Genomic DNA, 21,751 nt, shown 5'->3' on the forward strand with positions numbered 1-21,751 from the left:
GCTCGACACCGTGTTGCAAAAGAGGTGAAAACATACTTGGAAACGTTAAAATGGGAAGTCCTACCCCACCCGCTGTATTCTCCAAACATTGCTCCCTCTGACTATCACCTGTTTAGATCAATGGTACATGTCCTGGCTGACCAACACTTCCGATCTCATAAAGAAGTCACAAATTGGATCAATTCGTGGATCGCTTCAAAAGATGAACAATTTTTTCGACACGGGATTTGTACACTGCCCGAAAGATGGGAGAAAGTAGTGGCCAGTGATGGAAAATACATTGAATGATACATGTGTAATCAGTTTGTTTCATTAAAGCCTCAAATTTTGGGGAAAAAACGGTGGAAGGAAAGTTGTCCACCTCGTAGGAGCAGCTGACTTCCACGAAATCTCACAAAAATTGTGCCCAGTATAACTGAATGTGGTGAAGAAGAAACTTGCTGCTCTGTTATCTTCTTGAAAGGCCCAAAGTGCTGATCATTATGGAAGAAAAGAAACCTGAAGAAAGAACCAACACCAGTTCGTCAAATCTTGACCATTCTCCACTAAAATGTCAGTCTCAAAATGAGATTCACAAGGCTACATGAAGCAAACTGCTGCTTCTCTCTCTCCCCCTTCCTCCCTCCCTCCTCCTCCTCTTTTTTTCGTCCACCTCCTCCATGGAAAACTAATTTAACTAGAATGAAAATGTGTTATGTGGAAAGTTATATAAAACTACTTTTGCAATAATTTTACTTTACTGTCATATTGAAGTATGTAACTAATATACAGGTAACAGGTATATTCTGGCTCCAGCTGCCAGAGATTTTGTGTGTGTGTGTGTGTGTGTGTGTGTGTGTGTGTGTGTGTGTGTGTGTGTCTGCTGTTGTCTATTTTTGACAAAGACCTTGTTGGCCTAAAGCTCATAGCTCATTTTGTGACAGTCTTTTTTTGTTGAGCTTATCTCTGACTCAGCATGTCCGCTATAGGGTGAGTAGCAACTATCCTTTTCATAATATTGATACAGATACACCGAAGCACCAAAGAAACTGGTTTAGGCATGTGTATTTAAATACAAAGTCAGAATATGGTGCTGTGGTCAGCTACGCATATATAAGACAAGTGTCTGGCACGATTGTTTGATCAGTTACTGCTTATTAAGATTCAAGTGAGTCTGAATGTGACGGAATAGTGAGTGGACAAATGATGGGACAAAGCCTCTCCAAGGTAACAATGAAGTGAATATTTTTCCATATGACCATTTCACGAGTGTTCTGTGAATATCAGGAATCCGGCGAAACATCATATCTCCAACATTGCTGTGCCCAAAAAAAGATCCTGCGAGAACAACAACTACAACAACAACAACATGGGCATCACCAAACAGTGGTGCATACTTGGTAACTGTATTGAATATAAGTACATTGTGTTGAACATAATCACAATGTCTGCAGTCAGAATAAGACTAAGGATGACCAGAATGTGCAGCAAAAATATTTTCAGTGGCTGCTAAATATTACCGGTTCATCATCTGACTTTAAAGCGAGATGATAATATGACAGAGCACTGTCAGAAAAACTGTTCTGTTAATAAGATTCAAACCAAACATTTTCTACAGCAGATTGTGTCCTGAAATGAAACTGCATGGCAGATGAAAGTTATGTGTTGGATTGAGACACGAATCAAAATACTTGTAAAGACATGCGTTTTGCCACAGGTAGTGTCTGAGACTGAATGTAGATTTGATTTGCAGTCTGGCACATACTTTTAATAAATCAGTTACATTTATTCAAAAAAATTGTGTTAATTGTTCGATTAACTCACATTATATAATGATAAACATTTTATGCTGACCCTCATGTATTGTGGAAGATTACCATAGAAATACTAAACAATGAAGAGACATTTTTACACAAAAATAATTATGGTGCAGTAAGATGAGGGAGTAATCAAGAATAGTCAAATTAACTCGGGGGGGATGCTGAGAGATTTAGACAAGGCAATAACACTGGCATTGGTAGACAAATTATGTTATTTAGGCAGCTAAATAAAAGGGGATAGAGCAATGCCAATTTAAGTGATAGGAACTGTTTCCTGAACGTATCGGTTTGCAGTCTAGCATTATATGACACTGGAACTTGGACAATTAGAAGTATAAACAAGAAAAGAATAGGAACTTCTGAAATGTATTGCTGTAGAGGAGTACTGAAGATTATATGGGTGGATTGAGTAACTAATGAAGATGTACTGAATGAAATTTGAGAGAGCTGTACTTTGACAAAACTTGGCAAAAAATGGACAGATTGAATAGAAAATGTCTGAGCTTTAAAGGAACAGTAATTTAGTAATGGAGAGAACTGTGGAGAGCAACATTTATGGAGGGAAATGACCAGAGCTTGAATACAGTGGGTAGGTTCAAATGGATGTAGGGTGTAGTAGTAACAATATTATGAAAATGAAAGTTGCTACTCACCATACAGCAGAGATGCTGAGTCGCAGAGAGGCGCAACAAAACTATTTGTGATGGTCTTTTTGTTGTGACTGTAAGCATCTCCACTATATGGTGACTAGCAACTTTCCTTTTAATTGATGACTCCTCTGGTAACAAAGTGGACTGATGATTATGACAAGAAGGAAAATTTACTCAAGAAAATTATGAAATAATGACTAAAATTCCCTGGCATCACTTATATTCAGGAGGTGATTATTGCCATTTCAGCATTTTTAATTTTATTTCTTCCCACTAGTGAGAAAGATCAGAGGTGTTGAGACAGTGCATGGAAGTTCTGATAAAAGCAGCAGATAAAGGACAGCGTGTCTTGTAGACTAGATTTTTTCAGTTACCTTCTGAAAGAACTCTTAACATTTTGGTCTCTTATTGTGAACAAACAATTTTATGCTTGTGCAATACTTCAGTCACACTATTCCGTATACCAGTGACAGTACAAGGACCTCATTATGAAAGTGAAACATTGTGACTTTAGGTCAAAAGGCACTTACACTACATAGTGATATTTTTGGACATTTTCATCTGTTGTTGCAGTTGTGGGATACCCCTCCATGTTTCATCTGCAAAACTACGGAGATCTACATCTACTCTCTGCAAACCACCGTGAGGTGCATGGCAGAGGATACATCCCATTGTATCGGTTATTCGGGTTTCTTCCTGTTCCATTCATGTATGGAGTGCGGGAAGAATGATTGTTTGAATGCCTCTGTACATACAGTAATTATTCTAATTTATCCTCGTGATCCCTATGTGAGCGATACAAAGGGGTTGTAGTATGTTCTGAGAGTAATCATTTAAAGCCAGTTCTTGAAACTTTATTAATAGACTTTCTCAGGATACTTTAAGTCTATCTTCAAGAGTCTTCCTGTTCAGTATCTCTGTGACACTTTCCCATGGATTAAACAAACCTGTGACCATTTGTGCTGCCCTTCTCTGTGTGTGTTCAATATCTCCTGTTAGTCCTATTTGGTACAGGTCCACAAACTTGAGCAATATTCTAGAACCAGTCGCAAGAGTGATTTGTAAGCAATCTCCTTTGTAGACTGACTGCACTTCCCCAGTATCCTACCAATGCACCGAAGTCTACCACCTGCTTTACCACGACTCAACCTATGTGATCATTCCATTTCACATTCCTACAAAGTGTTACACCCAGATATTTGTATGAGTTGGTCAATTCCAACAGTGACTCATTGATATGATAGTCGTAAGATACTATGTTTTTTGTTTTGTGAAGTGCAAAATTTTATATTTCTAAACTTTAGAGCAAGTGGTCAGTCTCTGCACCACATTGAAATCTTATCAAGATCTGATTGAACATTTATGCAGCTTCTTTCAAATATTACATTTCTTCATTATACATAACTGCATCATCTGCAAAAACTCTGATTTTACTATTATTATTATCTACAAGGGCATTAATATACAATATGAATAGCAAGGATCCCAATACACTTCCCTGGGGCACACCCGAAGTTACTTCTACATCTGATGATGAGATCTGAGATAACAAGCTGTGTCCTCTCTACCAAAAAGTTCTCAGTCCAGTCACAAATTTCACCTGTAAGTCAAATGCTATTTGGAAATCTAGAAATACTGCATCTACCTAGCCACCTTGATCCAAAGCTTTCAGTGTGTTCAGCGAGAAAAGTGCCAGTTGGGTTCCACATGATTGATGTTTTCGAAATCCGTGCTGGTTAGTGTTGAGAAGATCATTCTGTTCAAGATATATCATTATGTCAGAGCTCAGAATGTGTTCTAAGACTCTGCAACAAACCAATGTCAAGGATAATGAATGGTAGTTTTGTGGATCACTTCTACAAGGAGGGCCCTTTTCCAAGAACTGGGCACGGTTTTTTGTTTGAGGGATCTAAGGTAGATTATAATTAGAAGAGGGGCTAACTCGGCCACAAATTCAGTATAGAATCTGAGGAGGATTCCATTGAAGCCTGGAGCTTTGTTCAATCTCAACGATTTCAGCTGCTTCTCAACACCACTGACACTAATACTTATTTTATTAATCTTTTCAATGGTACGGGGATTAAATTGGGGCAATTCTCCTTGGTTTTCCTTGGCAGAGGATGTCTGCCTGCAAAAACAACTCTCAGAGGCATGTAGGTAAAACGAAAGCAATTTTTAGTTTGACAACTTAGGCATCATACAGTTGTTGGAATATTGCCTAATGATACTGCTTGGCAAATTAAAACTATGTGTTGGACCAGGACTTGAACATGGGACCTTTGTCTTTAGAGGGCAAAGTGCTCTACTGATTGTGCTATTCAAGCACGACTCACAAACCGCCCTCACAGCTTTACTCGAGTCAGTACCTCAACTTCTACACTAAAAAAATTCACAGAAGTTCTCCTGCATCCAATGTGGACCTATGGCTTAGCATTAGCTTGTAGGATTGTTTCCAGGATGTAATTTGTGTAATCTTTTTTGTTAATGGTGTTACTTTCTGGTAATAGTTTTGCACATAAATTGAAGATAAGTTGACAGAGCTTATTTTGCAGCAAGGCCGGATGTCTTTGGACGTCATTGTGTGAAAATTTAAATTTAAAGAAATGATTCACTGGGAAAATAGTGCTGTGCTATGGAAAAAGCTAACAGTTTTAGTAGCCACTATCAAGGATCAGTTGACCAACTTTTCAGTAGGCACTTGAGGTTAGGTATGCTACCCTAAGAATAGGTGTCTGGCTTCCATGTGTCTAAAATTTGAAAAGTACTGGTATAGTGAGATGTGTTGTTAGGTATGCAAAATAAATAAATAAAAATAAAAAATGTTTGTGTAGACTATTGCTGATAAATTTCATGTTGGTGGATGGTACTGTTGGAGTTTCAACATGAGGAGAAAGACCCTTCATGTTGAAGAATTCTCATCAGTAATGACAAACAATTGCTGCATTTGGCTGTCAGATTCATGTTAAACGTTTGATACGAACTTATAAGTGACATATGTGAATAGTTTCTGCATTTCTTGTGTACCATTGTTCAAGCATTTGCAAATCACCCACAGTACAGAGAGCATTTTTCAAGGTGTATTCCTTATGTGCTCATGAAAAAAATAGGCATATGTGGATGTGGTGTGGTGCTGTATTTTCTGGAGCATTTTGCTGATAGAGGAAGCACATTCCTGACACACTGTTACTGATGGGAAAAGTTGGGTTTCTTCTATCACACTCAGTCAAATGCTGGTCAATAAAGTGGTGCAAACAAACACACACACACACACACACACACACACACACACACACACACACACACACACACCATGCAAATCAACACAGGAGGCCCAACTCAATGTCTATTAATGGAATTTCCCTTTTTATTCAGATGATGTATTTTATGAAACTCTTAAGAAAATTGCAGTGGAGAATTTAGAGTCTGAAGCAACTATATTTTGTCCTTACATCTTACTACCCCTTGTGTAAAAGGAAAATCGAGAAATGTAAATCATCACAGAGAAAGAAAATAACAGTGTGAAAGAAGAATGGAATGAGAGGAACTTTTCGAACTTTGTGTATAAGTAAAAAATTAATAGGTCTATTGTTTCGTTTGTTTTGCTTAACAGTTCACATTATTTCTAGTATTAAAATGTATTTGTCATATTTTTATTTCCCTCTTATAAATAAATTTTTGTTTCTAACGTAGATAATTCTCTTATTAAATGTATGGGCTACATTTAAAAAAGAAGACTGATTGGACAGGAGAGATCATAAGATTTATTATATTGTCACAGTCCTGATGTTTCTGTGTGGCTATCAGTAATTTCCTAACAATTTTAGTACAATGGAATTAATATTTGTAAACTTAGTGTGGAATGCAGATATGTGAGTATGCATTTTTGTGATTTAAAACAGTTGCAGGGTCGCAGCTTCTCACTGTGTGGTTCTGAATGTCGTGTCTGTTTTAAAAGTGTTTGATGGTGCACCTCAGATGTTGTCAATGTTCCCAACACCAGCATTTCTTTATTTACATGCTCAGTAAGATTTACTGACTGATCACTATTCCTGACTCTCTTCTCTTCATCATGCACATTTGTATATCCTTTCATAAATGGACAACACTATTGTAGTACTTTTCCTTTGTTCATTGCTGAAGGTCAATAAATACTGACTTTTGACGGATTTCAGTGGTTTTGTACCATTTTCCATTGAGAAAGTGAATTGCTGACAGTGAGGTACATGCAGTTTGTTTATTTAATTTTAACTTTCTTCACAGCCACACAAAGAGAACGAACAGTACTGTAAGAAACTGTGTTAGTACAAATTGGCCACTGTAGTCAGTGAATTGATTTAGCCAATCAGACCTATAGTATGAGATGCACAGTATAAAATGTAAACACATTATTTTCTTAACAAAAATAGCCAGAGTGTCTGGTCTGGTCCTGCTGAGGAATGTGCAGTCGGTTCAGTTTTAGGGTCCATCTCGTTACCACAAAGCAATCAACATTTAGTGTTAACTCAGAAATACAGAAGTTACATTTCCGTCCCTGCTAATGGGTTAATTTTCAAAGAGCATTTGAAATTATGACCAGCAAATTATACCTTTGTGTATCACATACTACTATTTGCCTCCAATCTCACAACATGAGATATTTTCAGAGGAGTATGTTTCGTAGGGCATACTGTTTCTATCCAGGATAATGGTGTGATGACATGTGTTAGTGACTTTTATTTTAAAAAAAGGAAAGAATAATGATTGTTAGTATTTTTATTGTTGTTGTCTTGGCATTTCTTGCTGATTTGTGAGCGCATTAAGTTTTAGAACGACACTGCGAAACACGGTTTACATTGTTATTTTCCTGTTATTAGGGTGAGTGATCCTGGAACATCTAGTGGAGGTGGCAGCAGTGCTGCCCAGCATCGCAAATCCAACTCACTTGACGCTGACAGTTGCGATCTCAGCAGGAAAAATAAACAGTTAATGCCACCTGTTAGAGAAAGGTAATATTCAGTATTGAATATCTCTTCCAAATTGAGCACCTGCATGTCTGTCATTGTTCTACAATCCTAAGGAATGTAACAGATGGAATCGGTTATTAATAAATTATGAATAGAATTTCTGACTGGCATTTACCTTCAGGATGTTTAATGTGTAGTACTTCTGAGACAAGCTTATAAAAGTGAAAAGGACACACTGCCTAGTTCACAGAACTGATAGTTCCATCATTGGGGAGGAAAGAGGGATGTTGCAGAAAGTTATAAAGGAGGGGTAGGTCACTCAGACCCCAGGATGAGAGAAATCCATCTGTAGTGAGGACGAGGGTACAAAAAGATGAAGGGGGATGTGTCACTGGAAGAATGTCAGAGATGGTACATTCATAAGCACTGTGCCATTGTAATTTCAGAGATGAGAAGAGTGAGATGTAAAGAAAGAATAAGGGGAAGAGAGTTGTATTGCATAATTAATTGCAACAGACAAATTGGCATATTGTAAACAAAGGCATTGTGTAGAATGCCTGGAACTTCTTGAAAGGTGTTTAATTTAATTTTAATCATTTTAATGTAATAAATTTCCGGCAAAATGTGTAAATGTGTAGGTGTTTTATAAAATGCAAAATGAACACACAAAAAGTATTAAATTACAACAAAATAATTAAATTAGAAGAAATCAACAGTTTCACTACTATGCCTTTTGTGCAACCCTGCTGGCATGGTTCACAGATCTGTGTGAAAAGCTTTGTATCATGAAGAGTAGTATTATTATATCTAGCAGACAACTCCTTTTTCATCCTGTTTCCGCCACTATGGCCATTAGAAGAATGGATCTCATACAGTAAATCAGAAAAACTCACCATCTGGTACGATAAATTTGATTGCACCACACATTTCTTTCAGTGGTTGTAGCTATCTCTGTATTCCCTGGATATTAATTACATGGTACTTATTAACTAATGTTGATGAGGTTGCTTATTTCCCAGTCTTAGCCATATTCACATGTCTTATTATTTCCTTATAGCACCATATGTTAGAAAAACACTGTTTCTTGAAGAATAACTCCTCATTATCTGTGACTATATAAATCTTTGTTTCATTGCTTATGCATGATCAACCACAAAATATTTACAGTCATCACGTGTAGCCTCCATTTTAGTGAAAGTGACACTCTGACACTAATTAACTCTAACTGAAATGAACAGGATCTGTTACAGCAATTGTCTGTGAATCTTGTAACTATCAAAATATTTAAATTATCTTCTTTTCATATTTTGTCTCAACGTGACCAGCATTCTACTAAATAATTGAACAAAGTATAAATAAAATCCGTCTCATATCCTGCCTAAAGATTGTTAGTATTCCACAGGGTGAACCATCTAAAACTCGCAGTGCAGATATTGCAGAAATGGAAAGTCCTGTTGATACACATTCAAAAGATTGTTTAGAAAGTGTATTTTTTGTGCAAACATACACTTTTATAAATTACAGAATTCTATACGAGCATTTTAGTATATATTGTATTTTGAAAAGTTACCACACTGACACTTGTACTTATGGTTGCACACATTAAAGAAAAACAAATTGTATACACAAGTTACGTGGATTCTGACCAGTAATGAGACAACTGACCATCACAGGTTGTGTTCAAAATTACCACCTGCAGTGGCACTACATACTTCCAGTTTGGTGTGGAACGACTACTATACACATGCTAGCATTTCAGTGGAGATGTTTGAGCAGGCTGCAGTAATACATCATTACCTACCATCAGGTACAGCTGTTATGACCTTGTACACAGCACCTTTCAGCTCTCCCCACAGATAAAAGTCTGCAGGTGTCAAATCGGGGGAGCGGGCTGGCCAAGGTACATATCCTCTGCATCCAATCCAATGATTTGGAAACAATTCATGAAGACATGCTGTAGTACTTCGTGCACTGTGGGCTGGACAGTCATCATGCTAGTACCACAGGTTCTTCCTAGTCCGCAGAGGAATGTCTCCTAGCATCCATGGAAGATTGTCTGTTAGGAGGTTGTGATACTTGGGCACGTTCATTGTTCTGTCTGTGAAAAATGGGCCTATGTGCTGGTGGTTCAGTATCCTGCACCACATGTTTACACTCCATGGGGTATCATCAACAGATCAGTAGTTCATGTTTCGACTGTGTGCCTGGCCATGATTGGTAAATGTGACTTCATAATTAAATCAGACATATGATGCATCTGGAGTATCCTGTGTTAATGCCATGCAGTTCTTAATAGAGAGAGATGTGATATGGATGGAACCTATGTCGATGGAGAATGAATAGGACATTTGCCTGACATATTCCACTTCCTCGTGGATGATGTATGAGCAAACATGTGGATCAACTGCAACAGCAACAAGAACATTAATTTTCGCTCTTTGTCATCAGTTGTTACCTTCTGTTACGTTGTCTAGATGTTACACTACCACTTTCATGTAAATGGTTGAAAATGTTGATAAATAATTTCCAAGATTGATTATTTGACATTTATTGTGATATGTTTTTGCATGCACAGTACAAGAATGAATTGCATTCTTCCTACACTACTCATACAAGAGCAGCATTGGTAAATCCCATTGTCCACTTATGACCTGCTGCTTGGGGCTGTCACACACACACTGACTAGCACATCACAGTGCAGTCAAGGAACACATGGGCACTCTGTAAGCAAACATAACATCATCATACATAGCAACTACGCAGGTTGAATGGCATAAACAAGTATCAATGTGGAAACTTTTCAAAATACGATATCTCATAAATGACTTGCACTAGAATCCTGTAACGAACACCACTGACATTCTAAGTTGCCCTATTTTTACTTTATTAATGCCAATAGGTATTGTCCCATTCAAAAAAAATGGTTTGCTCAAAAAATACTCTTTATAAGTATTATTGCAACTTGTTTCTAGGCTAACAATACAAACCCCCTGACTACCAATCCTTTCTGCCAAAACTGCACACCAATAGCACTTCCCATTTCCAAAGTATTTGCAGAGCAAGTGTTAGGTGATTCACTTTGTATATACATGGTGTCTCGGCTAGGGTTACACAAAAACATTGGTTTATATTTCAATATGTGTTAAGATTTATTCTGTATGTGTCCAACATTGTAAACAGCAGCTCAAATATTTTAATGCATGTTAGTACAGTTCAGTATGAGCATCATTTGTGGTTTCAGCTATTGAAACGTTCTTAAGCTGGGTAGGTGTTATCTACAGGAATACTTTGCAAATCACATTTAAGTGCCTGGAAGAGGGTTCATTGAATCACCTTCACAATAATTCTCTATTATTCCAGTCTCATACAACGCACAGAAAAAATGAACAGGTATATCTTTCTGTGTGAGTTCTGATTTCCCTTATTTTATTACGGTGATCTTTTCTGCATATGTAGGTCGGCAAGGAGAAAGTTGGTGCTTGAAATTTCATGAGAAGATTCCACTGCAGTGAAAAATGTCTTTGTTTTAATGATGTCAACTCCAAATCCTGTATTATTTCAGTGACACTCTCTCCTCTGTTTCACAGTAATGCAAAATGTGCTACCCTTCTTTGAACTTTCTCACTATACTCTGTTAATCCTATTTGGTAAAGATCCCACACTGCGCAGCAGTATTCTGAAAGAGGACAGACAAGCATAGTGTAGGCAATCTCTCCAGTAGATCTGTTACATTTTCTAAGTGTTCTACCAATAAAACACAGTCTTTGGTTAGCCTTCCCCACAACATTTTCTATGTGTTTCTTCCAATTTAAGTTGTTTGTAATAGTAATTCCTAGGCATTTAATTGAATTTACAGTCTTTATATTTGACTGAGTTATCCTTAACCAAAGTTTAACAGATTCCTTTTAGCTTTCATGTGGACGACCTCACACTTCTCGTTGTTTAGAGTCAATTGCCAATTTTTGCACCATACAGATATCTTTTCTAAATTGTTTTGCGATTTGTTTTGATCTCCTGATAACTTTACTAGCTGATAAATGGCAGCATCATCTGCAAACAACCTGAGATGGCTGCTTAGATTGTCTGCCAAACCGTTTATATAGATAAGGAACAGCAAAGGGCCTGTAACACTACCTTGGGGAATGCTAGAAATCACTTCTGTTTTACTTGATAACTTTTTGTCTGTTTCTACAAACAGTGATCTCTCTGACAGGAAATCGTGAATCAAGTCGTATAACTGAGACGATATTCCATAAGTAAGCAATTTCACTACATGCCTCTTGTGTGGTATAGTGTCTGGAGATCTAGAAATACAGAATCAGTTTGAAATCCCTTGTCAATAGCACTCAACACTTTGTGTGAGTAAAGAGCTAGTTATGTTTCACAAGAACAATGTTTTCTAAATCGTGTTGACTGTGTGTCAGGAGACCATTTTCTTTGAGGTAATTCATAATGTTCTAACACAATGTAAATTCCAGAATCCTGCTGCGTATCATCGTTAATGATATGGGCCTGTAATTTAATGGATTACTTCTACTACCTTTCTTGAGTATTGGTGTGACCTGTGCAACTTTCCAGTCTTTGGCTACGGATATTTCGTCAAGCGAACGCGTTACTTGTGTTTGCAGCTGTTCTCGATTCAAATTCTGGAATATTCAACTTTGTCTTCTTTTGTGAAGGCATTTCGGAAGGCTGTGTTTAGTAACTCTGCTTTGCCAGCACTTTCTTCGATAGTATCTGCATTGCTAACGTGCAGAGAAGGCACGATTGTGTCTTGCCACAAGCATACTTCACATTCAACAAGAATCCATTTGGATTTTCCGCCAGGTTTTGAGACAAAGTTTTATTGTGTAAACTATTACAAGCATCTCGCACTGAAGTTATGGCCTCTACTGTGGCATAGAACCATCGTCACAAATCTATCATATCTTGAGCCCTTGTTACGATAAACCCCCATGCACTAAAATCCAGCAGAGTCAGGGCTGAGGGTGCCGGGCAGTGGGACCCCCTTTCGATCAAACTCTCATGAAATGTCCCATGGAGAAATGTTGTAAGATCCCCATGGTAGTTGGTTGGGTGATCGTCCTGCCGGAATGTGCCTGTGGAATTGTGTATTTACCTAACAGTGTAAAATGTTGAACTCTTTCATTACAAGGACTTGTTTCTGTGTACCTCTAGCCCGGACACCATGTATCTCCTAGGCATTCCATAAAATTCCAGATTTCACCGTTTTCCAGTAACGTATATGAAATAAAAAGTATGGTGAACAAGATGTGTGTGAGTGGGGTGGAGTGGGGAGTGTTATCAGAGATGAAATTCAGGAGGTTTTTGGGATGTAAACAAGTGTTGGACGCTAAGGTCCCACCTCTGGAGTTCACAGAATCTAAAATCAGGTGGAAGGATGCAAGTAGTATAGGTCCCTTCTATGCCCATTCATGTGCTCTGTCAGTTTATGGGTAGTAACACCTACATTGATCAGCCAAACCATAAGACCATTGCCCACCCCAACGTTCCCCCCGGGGGGCTCACCGCTCTTTGGTGAGTACGTGCTTGGCGACCATGGGTCCCCAGCCCTCACAGCACCTCTTCTCTTTCTGTGCTGCTTGTCTCCTCTTCTCCTGTCCTTCTCCCCTCTCTTGGGGAGATGTCTCGTGCCTCCATGACTTACAAGCTGACCTATCACTGCAAATTTCTCAAACTTCGCTGGCTTCGCTCACAACTTGCCGATAGTATATTTTTGTACACTGATAGTTCCAAGTCCGCCCACAGTGTTGGCTGTTCTTTTATCTTGGCTGGGTGGCAGGGGTAAAATACATGGAGTGAAAGGCTATTTACAATTTGTACAGAAACCAGATGGCAGTTATATGAGTCGAGGGGCATGAAAGGGAAGCAGTGGTTGGGAAGGGAGTGAGACAGGGTTGTAGCCTCTCCCCGATGCTATTCAATCTGTAAGCCAGAGAAACCCAAGGAGCAGCAAGAGAAATCCAAAAAGAAGACCCCCCAGACCAAGGGACTTGAGGTACCACCCACATCACTACTGCCTACAATCTGTGCATCTGAGGATGAGGTGGATACAGACTGCTCAGGAACTAAGTCAGTGGCAGCAGGTGACCATGAGGCTTCATTGCCTCCGTGAGCATTCATGCCTTCCCAGCCTCACGATCACTTCATCCTCCAGTGGAATTGCTGCGGTTTTTTCCACCACCTGGCTGAGCTATGGCAACTGTTAAGCTTTACACATGCTTTTCTGCATTGCCCTCCAGGAAACTTGGTTCCCAGCAATGCGGACCCCTGCCCTTATTGGGGATATTACAAGAACCCTAGCGACTATAATAGAGTGTCAGGTGGAGTCTGTGTCTATGTCCTGAACTTGGTATGTAGTGAACCTGTGCCCCTTCAAACCCCTCTTGAAGCTGTTTCTGTCAGGATGACGATGATGCAGGAAATAACTGTCTGCATTGTATATCTTACTCTAGATGGTGTGATATCTCTGAATGTCTTGGCTGCACTGATTCGTCAACTCCCTAAACCTTTCCTACTTTTGGGAGATTTTAATACACGTAACCCCTTGTGGGGTGGCAGCACAATTTCTGGCCAAGGTAGATTGGTTGAAAATTTACTGTGTCAGCTAAACCTCTGTCTCCTGAATACTGGGGCTCCCACACATTTCAGTGTGGTTCACAGCACTTATTTGGCCATTGATTTATCACTTTGTAGCCCAGGACTTCTCCCAGCTCTCCACTGGTGAGTCCACGATGACTTGTGCAGTAATGACCACTTCCCCATCTACTTGTCACTTCCCCAGCGTCATGCCCATGGATGCCTACCCAGATGGGCTTTAAACAAGGCATACTGGGAAGGTTTGACTTCTTCTGTCACCATTGAATCTGCCCCACTTGGTAACATTGATGTGGTGGTTGAGCGGGTCACTAGAACGATCATTTCTATGGCGGAAAATGTCATTTCTTGTTCCTTAGGGTGCCCCGGCGAAAGACAGTACCTTGGTGGTCACTGGAAATTGCTGAGGCCATTAAAGAGGGTAAGCAGGCTCTACAGTCACATAAGTAGCACCCATCTCTGGAACACCCAGTAGCTTTTAAATGCTCCGTGCCCACATTTGCCAGCTTATAAAACGGTGGAAACAGGAATATTGGGAGAGGTATGTCTCAACCATTGGGTGGCATATATCACCATCCCAAGTCGGGATGATTATCGGACATGTTTTTGGGTACCAGACCCCAACAGGAAACCCTGGTATTAACATTGATGGTGTGTTGTCTAACAATGCAAACACAATTGCGAGCACTTTGCTTAGCACTATGCTAGACCCTCTGTGTCGGAGAATTACCCCCCAGCCTTTCTCACTCTCAAACGGTGGCTGGAAGGGAAAGTCCTCTCGTTCACTACACGCCACAGTGAACCCTGTAACGCCCCATTTTAGAGTGCCCTTGAACATTGCGCCAACACAGCTCCTGGGCCAGATTGGATCCACAGTCAGATGCTTAAACGTCTCTCGTCTGACTACAAGCGATATCTCCATGTCATCTTCAACCAGATCTGGTGCAATGGTGTCTTTCCATTGCATTGGTGGGAGAGCACCATCATACCAGTGCTCAATCCAGATAAAAACCCAGTTGATGTGGATAGCTATTGGCCCTTCAGACTTGCCAATGTTCTTTGTAAGCTGCTAGAATGTATGGTGTGTCGGCGGTTGGGTTGGGTGCTGGAGTCACATGGCCTACTGGCTCCATGCCAGGGCAGTTTCTGCCGGGGTCGCTCTACCACTGATAATCTTGTGTCCCTCGAGTCTGCCATCCAGACAGCCTTTTCCAGATGCCAACACCTTGTTGCCATCTTTTTTGAGTTACGAAAAGTTTACTGCACAAGCTGGTGACATCATATCCTTGCCACATTGTATGAGTGGGGTCTCCGGGACCCGCTCCTGATTTTCATCCAAAATTTCTTGTCACTCCATACTTTCCATGTTCAGGTTGGTGCCTCCCATAGTTCCCCCATATCCAGGAGAATGGAGTCCCGCAGGGCTCTGTATTGAGCGTATTTCTACTTTTAGGGACCATTAATGGTCTAGCAGCAGCTGTAGGGCCCTCCGTCTCACCTTCTCTGTATGCAGACGCCTTCGGCATTTCTTACTGCTACTCCAGTACTGGTGTTGCTGAGCAGTGACTACAGGGAGCCATCCACAAGATGCAGTCATGGGCTCTAGCCCATGGTTTCCAGATTTCAGCCTCAAAGTCATCTGTCATGCACTTCTGTCGGTGTCGTTCCGTTCATCTGGAACCAGAACTTTACCTTAATGATGATCCACTCACTGCAGTGGAGACATATTGATTCTTAGGACTGGTTTTTGATGCCCAATTGTCGTGGCTTCCTCACCTTCGTCAGCTTAAGCTGAAGTGCTGGCAGCACCTCAATGCCCTCTGCTGCTTGAGAAACACCAGTCGGGGTGCAGATCGCTCTGCACTGCTGCAGCTCTACAGAACGCTTGCTCAGTCCTGCCTTGACTGTGGGAGTCTGGTTTATGGTTCAGCTGCACCCTCAGCATTGTATGTACTCAACCCAGTGCACCACTGTGGCGTTCGACTAGCGACGGGAACTTTTAGGATGAGTCCGGTTACCAGCATCCTGCTGGAGGCCGGAGTCCTTCCATTGAAGGTTAGACATGCACGACTGCTTACCAGTTACATTGCACACATTCATAGTTCTCCTGTGCATCTGAATTACAGTCTCCTTTTCCCACCCACGGTGGTTCATCTCCCTTATCAGCGGCCCAGGTCAGCTCTTACGTTGGTGGTTCATGTCCGATCACTTCTGTCTGAACTGCAGTCCTTCCCTTTACCACCTATACTCAAGATCCATTCATGTACACCTCCATGGTGTAAACCTTGGCTGAAGCTTTGCCTGGACCTTTCACATGGCCCTAAGGATTCATTTACTCCTGCGGCTGTCCACTGCCACTTCTCCATTCCTGATGTGTTCAGGGGCTTGGAAGTGGTTTACACCGATGGCTTGATGGCTGTGGTCACATTGGCTTTGCATATATTCATGGAGAACACCCTGAACAGCAATCATTGTGAGATGACTGCAGTGTTTTCACTGCAGAGCTGGTGGCCATATTTCGTGCTCATGAGCACATCTGCTCATACCTTGGTGAGTCTTTTCTTCTGTGTACTGACTCCTTAAGCAGCCTACAAGGTATTGATCAGTACTACCCTCACCATCCTTTGCAGGAGTCCCATCAATGCCCCGGAACAGTCCAGTTATTCAGTGGTGTTTGTCTGGGTCCCAGGTCACTTCGGAACCCCAGGAAATGAACTTGCCGACAGGCTGGCGAAACAGGCTACATGGCAACCACTTCTGGAGGTTGGCATCCCCGTAACTGACCTGCATTCATTCTTACACTGCAAGGTTTTTAAGCTTTGGGAGATGGAATGGCATAATCTCAGTACCCCCAACAAACTGTGTGCCATTAAGGAATCTACGAATGTGTGGGAGTCCTCGATGAGGACCTCTTGCAAGGTCTCTGTGGTTCTCTGCCGGCTCCACATTGGCCCCACCTGGGTGACCCACGGCTACCTCCTGCACCTTGAAGACTCACCTAAATGTTGGTGTGGCACCCAGTTGACAGTGGCCCATATTCTGGTGCACTGTCCTACTTTGACTCCCCTGTGACAAAATCTTAGGTTACCGGACTTTTTGCCAATAATTTTGTCTGAAAACGCCTCATTGTCTGATTTAGTTTTACGTTTTATTTGTGAGGGTTGGTTTTATCATTTGATAATTGGAAAGAACACATAGAAAATGTTGTGGGGAAGGCTAACCAAAGGCTGCGTTTTATGGGCAGGACACTTAGAAAATGTAACAGACCTACAAAGGAGACTGCCTACACTACACTTGTCCATCCTCTTTTAGAATACTGCTGTGTGGTGTGGGATCCTTACCAGGTAGGACTGGCGGAGTACATAGAAAAAGTTCAAAGAAAGGCAGCATGTTTTGTATTATCGCGAAATATGGGAGAGAGTGTCACAGAAATGATACAGGATTTGGGCTGGAAATCATTAAAAGAAAGGCGTTTTTTGTTGCGACAGAATTTTCTCAAAATTCCAATCACCAACTTTCTCCTCCGAATGCGAAAATATTTTGTTGACACCGACCTACATAGGGCGGAATGATCACCATGATAAAATAAGGGAAATCAGAGCTTGTATGGAAAGATATAGGTGTTCATTCTTTCTGCGCGCTATAAGAAATTGGAGTAATAGAGAATAGGCTAATGGTTCAAATGGCTCTGAGTACTATGCAACTTAACTTCTGAGGTCATCAGTCGCCTAAAACTTACAACTACTTAAACCTAAGTAACCTAAGGACAGCACACACATCCATGCCCCAGGCAGGATTCGAACCTGCTACCGTAGCGGTCGCTCGGCTCCAGGCTGCAGCGCCTAGAACCGCACAGCCACTCCGGCCGGCAATAGAGAATCGTGAAGGTGGTTTGATGAACCCTCTGCCAGGCACTTAAATGTGATTTGCAGAGTATCCATGTAGATGTAGATGATCTAAACTTTAGGACATGTCCTCTGTTCCTGTGTGTCCTCCACCATAGTGCTTTCAGGTGGAGGTTTTAATGTGTTGCAGAGTTTATTCTCATGGTCGGCCATCCATGGTAATCTGCTTTCATGTTCTAATCTCTTCTACCTGTTTCTTGCGTCTCGTGTGGTTTTTCTTGTCCTCTTTTGTTCCTTATAGTGTTTGTTGCCTTTGTGTCATTTTTCCTTCCTTGCGGTATTTTGCTCTATGTCTCGTTTGTTTTATTCTTTTCCTTGTATGATTGTTTTAACAGGAAAATGGGACCAATGACTAAGCAGTTTTGTCCCCCCCCCCCCCCCCCCCCCTTTTAAACCAACCAACCAACCAAGGAGGATGTCAGACCAAGAGGATATCATTTAGGGCTTGACACTGAGAAAGTAAAGGTAAAACAGAGCAAAGTATTCAGGTGTACAATGTCTGTGTGGTACTGGGTGACATGGGGAGTCCTTAAGAATTTTTGGAAGTGGGAACTGTAATAGGAGGAGAGTGGGAGGATGATGTTGCCTGGGAGATGTGGTTTGGATTAAGAACTGTTGGTTAGTTGTGGGAGAGGAAACCCTAAGAGAGATTGTTGGTGTAGATGTTAACGGATTTGTTGTGCAGCAGAAACCTGTGTTGCGGGTGCATAGGCTGCAGGAAAGTGAGCGTTTTATGTGAAAGGGGAGGCAGCTGCCAAAGTGAATATATTCTTGCTTATTTATTGCTTTTATATGGACTGAGGTTTGAATGTGCAGTTCAGTGTGGTGCAGGTCAACATAAACAATGGTCACTTTGGATTTAGAAAAAGGAACAGATTGGATTGGATTTGGCAAAAGTTAGTTGTTTGCAGGAAGCAGAGTAATTGTTATTGCAATGAGCCTGGTCACAAAGATATCTTGCTACTTAGTCCCTTATCCCCAACCAAAGAACAAAGAGAATGTAGATAAATCTGCATGGGGCGAAGGGGTCCAGTTTCTGGGTCTTGAGGAAGGCCTTTTCCATTCTACCCATGAAAAGGTCAGTGTAAGATGAGGTTGTCCTGCTGCCATAGCTATCCCCCTGATATGTTTGTAGGTCTGGCCCTCAAAAATTTAATAATTATGGGTAAGGGTAGAGTTGGCTAGAGTGGCAGTAAACAAGGTTTTAGAGAGATTATCAGGTGGCTGTTGGGAGAGGTAGTGTTCTGTGGCTGAGGGGCTGTGTGTGAGATGTTTGTGTAAATTGAGGTCACATTGAAAATGATTAGTGATAAAGAGGACCCAAGATTATGAGGGGCGATGGCCAGGATGACTGTATTAGTGTATTTTGGGAAATAGGTGTAAGTGGACATGCATGAATCAGGAGGGGTAAGGAATTCTGTGGAAGTAGATGCAAGTCCTTTGAGACACCCAGGGCTTCCTACAGAAATCAGGATAGACAGAACGGGGTCATCACCAACAATTTTGCATGCTGAGATGTCTAAGAGCCAGTCCCTTGCAGTGAAGTATTCCAGTTGTTGAGCCTTTACCCACAGGAAATATAATGAAAGAGTCATCTGCTGTCAGGTCACTAATAGTTAGAGACTCAGTTCGTAAGTTTTGAGGTGTTGCTTATGCTTTTCAAGGAGGGTTGACAGCCAGTATTGGAAGTGAGGAATTCCTGGAATGCTTGGCGAGCTTGGTTTTTGAAAAAAAGTTGAACATACATTTTGGATTCTGGTCAGGATTCAATGCTCACTCTGGTGGGAGTTGTGACTGAGTGGTGAAGTTGTATTTTCTGTTGAAATTACAGATGAATGAGAACAACTACAGCAGTGTGCTTTAATTTTGGTGTGGAGCTGAAGGTTAGGGCTTTGGAAAGAACGGATGTCATAGTATGAGAGAGAGAGATCTGGATGAGAGTTTAAGGACTGAATGGCGGCCATTCTTGTGAGGTGTTGAAATTTGATTAACCCTTTCGCTGCTACAGATGTGCACTTTACGCTCCATGCTGAGACAGCTTTTGTTATGGCTGTAATGTTTGCCAAATACTAGTGCCTGTGTGGAGAGGTGGCATTCTGGCTGATATGAAATGTTCGTCATCTGATTTTTCAAAAACTGTTTCGTGAAAAAATATGATTTTTTTCCAAGTCTTATAATCTGATATTTTCGCTCAATAAGGAACTGAATTTCTTTTTATTATGCATCATATTTAATGTGCTGCATCAAATTGAGTAAAAAATTGCACAAAATTTTAAAGAATTTTGCAGATGTAAAAACACATTGTGTTAACTTTGCTTAGGGTTGATTTTAGCTTGTACACAGCAGCGAATGAAACGTAGATAAGGTAACAAAATTGTATTTAAAATTGAGAAGAGAATGATATCTCATTTTGTTCTTGAGTTATTGGGTTTTATATGCAAAGGATGGTTGTGCACAACACACCCATTCACAGCCTTGTGCATCACGAATCATGTGTCGTAAAAACTGTCATATCTCGTAAATCATTGAAGATATTGACATGTGGTTTTTTGCAAATGATAGCATGCGATAAGATACATATGTTGTATGATAAATACTTGAAAATTTTTTATTCACCGAGATATGGGTGTAACGTGACCACAGCTGTGAGAAGTCGGCAGACCGTGATACATGCAGACATCCATAGCACCATAGAAAAGTCCAGGCAGCATGTGTATAATGTCCACAACACTGGGGGAACTGCATAACAGGATGTGTATACACGCCCAGAGCAGCAAAAGGGTTAAGATTAAAGTTAAAGTTGGGGTTGGATGGGAGATGTGCATAGATTTAGAGGTTAAGTAAGGAGGCCAGTTTGGGCTTGTTGGCTAGGAGGGGGGCATTCTTGTTGGTAATGTTGTGCTTGTTAGTTGCATGAGGGAGACACTACTTCTGAGGTATCTGACTAACAAGCTGGACAGCTTCTTAAGTGGTGAAGGCATTTTGTTAAAATTAATGGTTGACGTCAAGGAGTATTCCACTAAGTGTACTAGCATATCCAGGAGCTTGAAAGATGGGGTAATTTGAGGGGGAAGGGGGTGGAGGGGAAGAGAGAGAGAGAGAGAGAGAGAGAGAGAGAGAGAGAGAGAGAGAGAGCAGCTGAGCAACTGAGCAGCTGTTGCAAGTGGTGGTGGATAGAGACAATGTGTTGGTCAAGGACAAGATGGATAAGGGCTAAGGATTGATCAGTGTGAAATTCAAGGAGAGGTTGTGTGAAAGTGGATTCTAGCCTGAGAAAGGGACTCATAACATAAAGCCTTTGGAGCAGTGCCAAAAGATAAATGGTTCCTTTATGTGGACAAATGGGATGCTAAAAGATTGTCCAGAAAAAAACAAATTCAATTCATTTGAAGTCCTCATAACTATTATGTGGCATGTAGCAGTAAATTATTACAAACGGGGAGGAAAAATTGAATGTGATTAATGATTGCAGCTCCGTGTTGATACATATAGAATTTGTGTGCACATCCTCTTGCATTGTTAAAGTTGGTCTTTCCCTGTATTACAAGGTTGTTATTAAGCTGCTTAATCCACTTCATGAAACTTCTTATCAAAGCATTAGCATAAACGTCTCTCATAGTTCATCTGTATATTGGTAGTACTTTTACACTGAAGCACCAAAGAAACTGGTATAGGCACGAATATTCAAATACAGAGATACCTAAACAGGCAGAATATGGCACTGCAGTTGGCAACGCCTATATAAGACAACAAGTGTCTGGTGCAGTTGTTAAGATTGGTTACTGCTGCTGCAATGGCAGGTCATCAATATTTCAGTGAGTTTAAATGCAGTGTTA

General features: G+C 40.8%; 1 protein-coding gene across 1 annotated transcript in view; it reads left to right on the forward strand.

The window, feature by feature from the left end:
- The window catches only part of LOC126094538 (E3 ubiquitin-protein ligase SH3RF2), a 204,929-nt gene that overhangs the window by 170,088 nt on the left and 13,090 nt on the right, over positions 1-21,751 (forward strand). Inside the window, exon 14 of the mRNA XM_049908968.1 lies at positions 7,303-7,434. Within this exon, the coding sequence (XP_049764925.1) occupies positions 7,303-7,434 (132 nt within the window). The remainder of the gene's footprint in view (positions 1-7,302; positions 7,435-21,751) is intronic.

The sequence above is a fragment of the Schistocerca cancellata genome, chromosome 8 (assembly GCF_023864275.1).
Source record: "Schistocerca cancellata isolate TAMUIC-IGC-003103 chromosome 8, iqSchCanc2.1, whole genome shotgun sequence".
Lineage (NCBI taxonomy): Eukaryota > Metazoa > Arthropoda > Insecta > Orthoptera > Acrididae > Schistocerca > Schistocerca cancellata.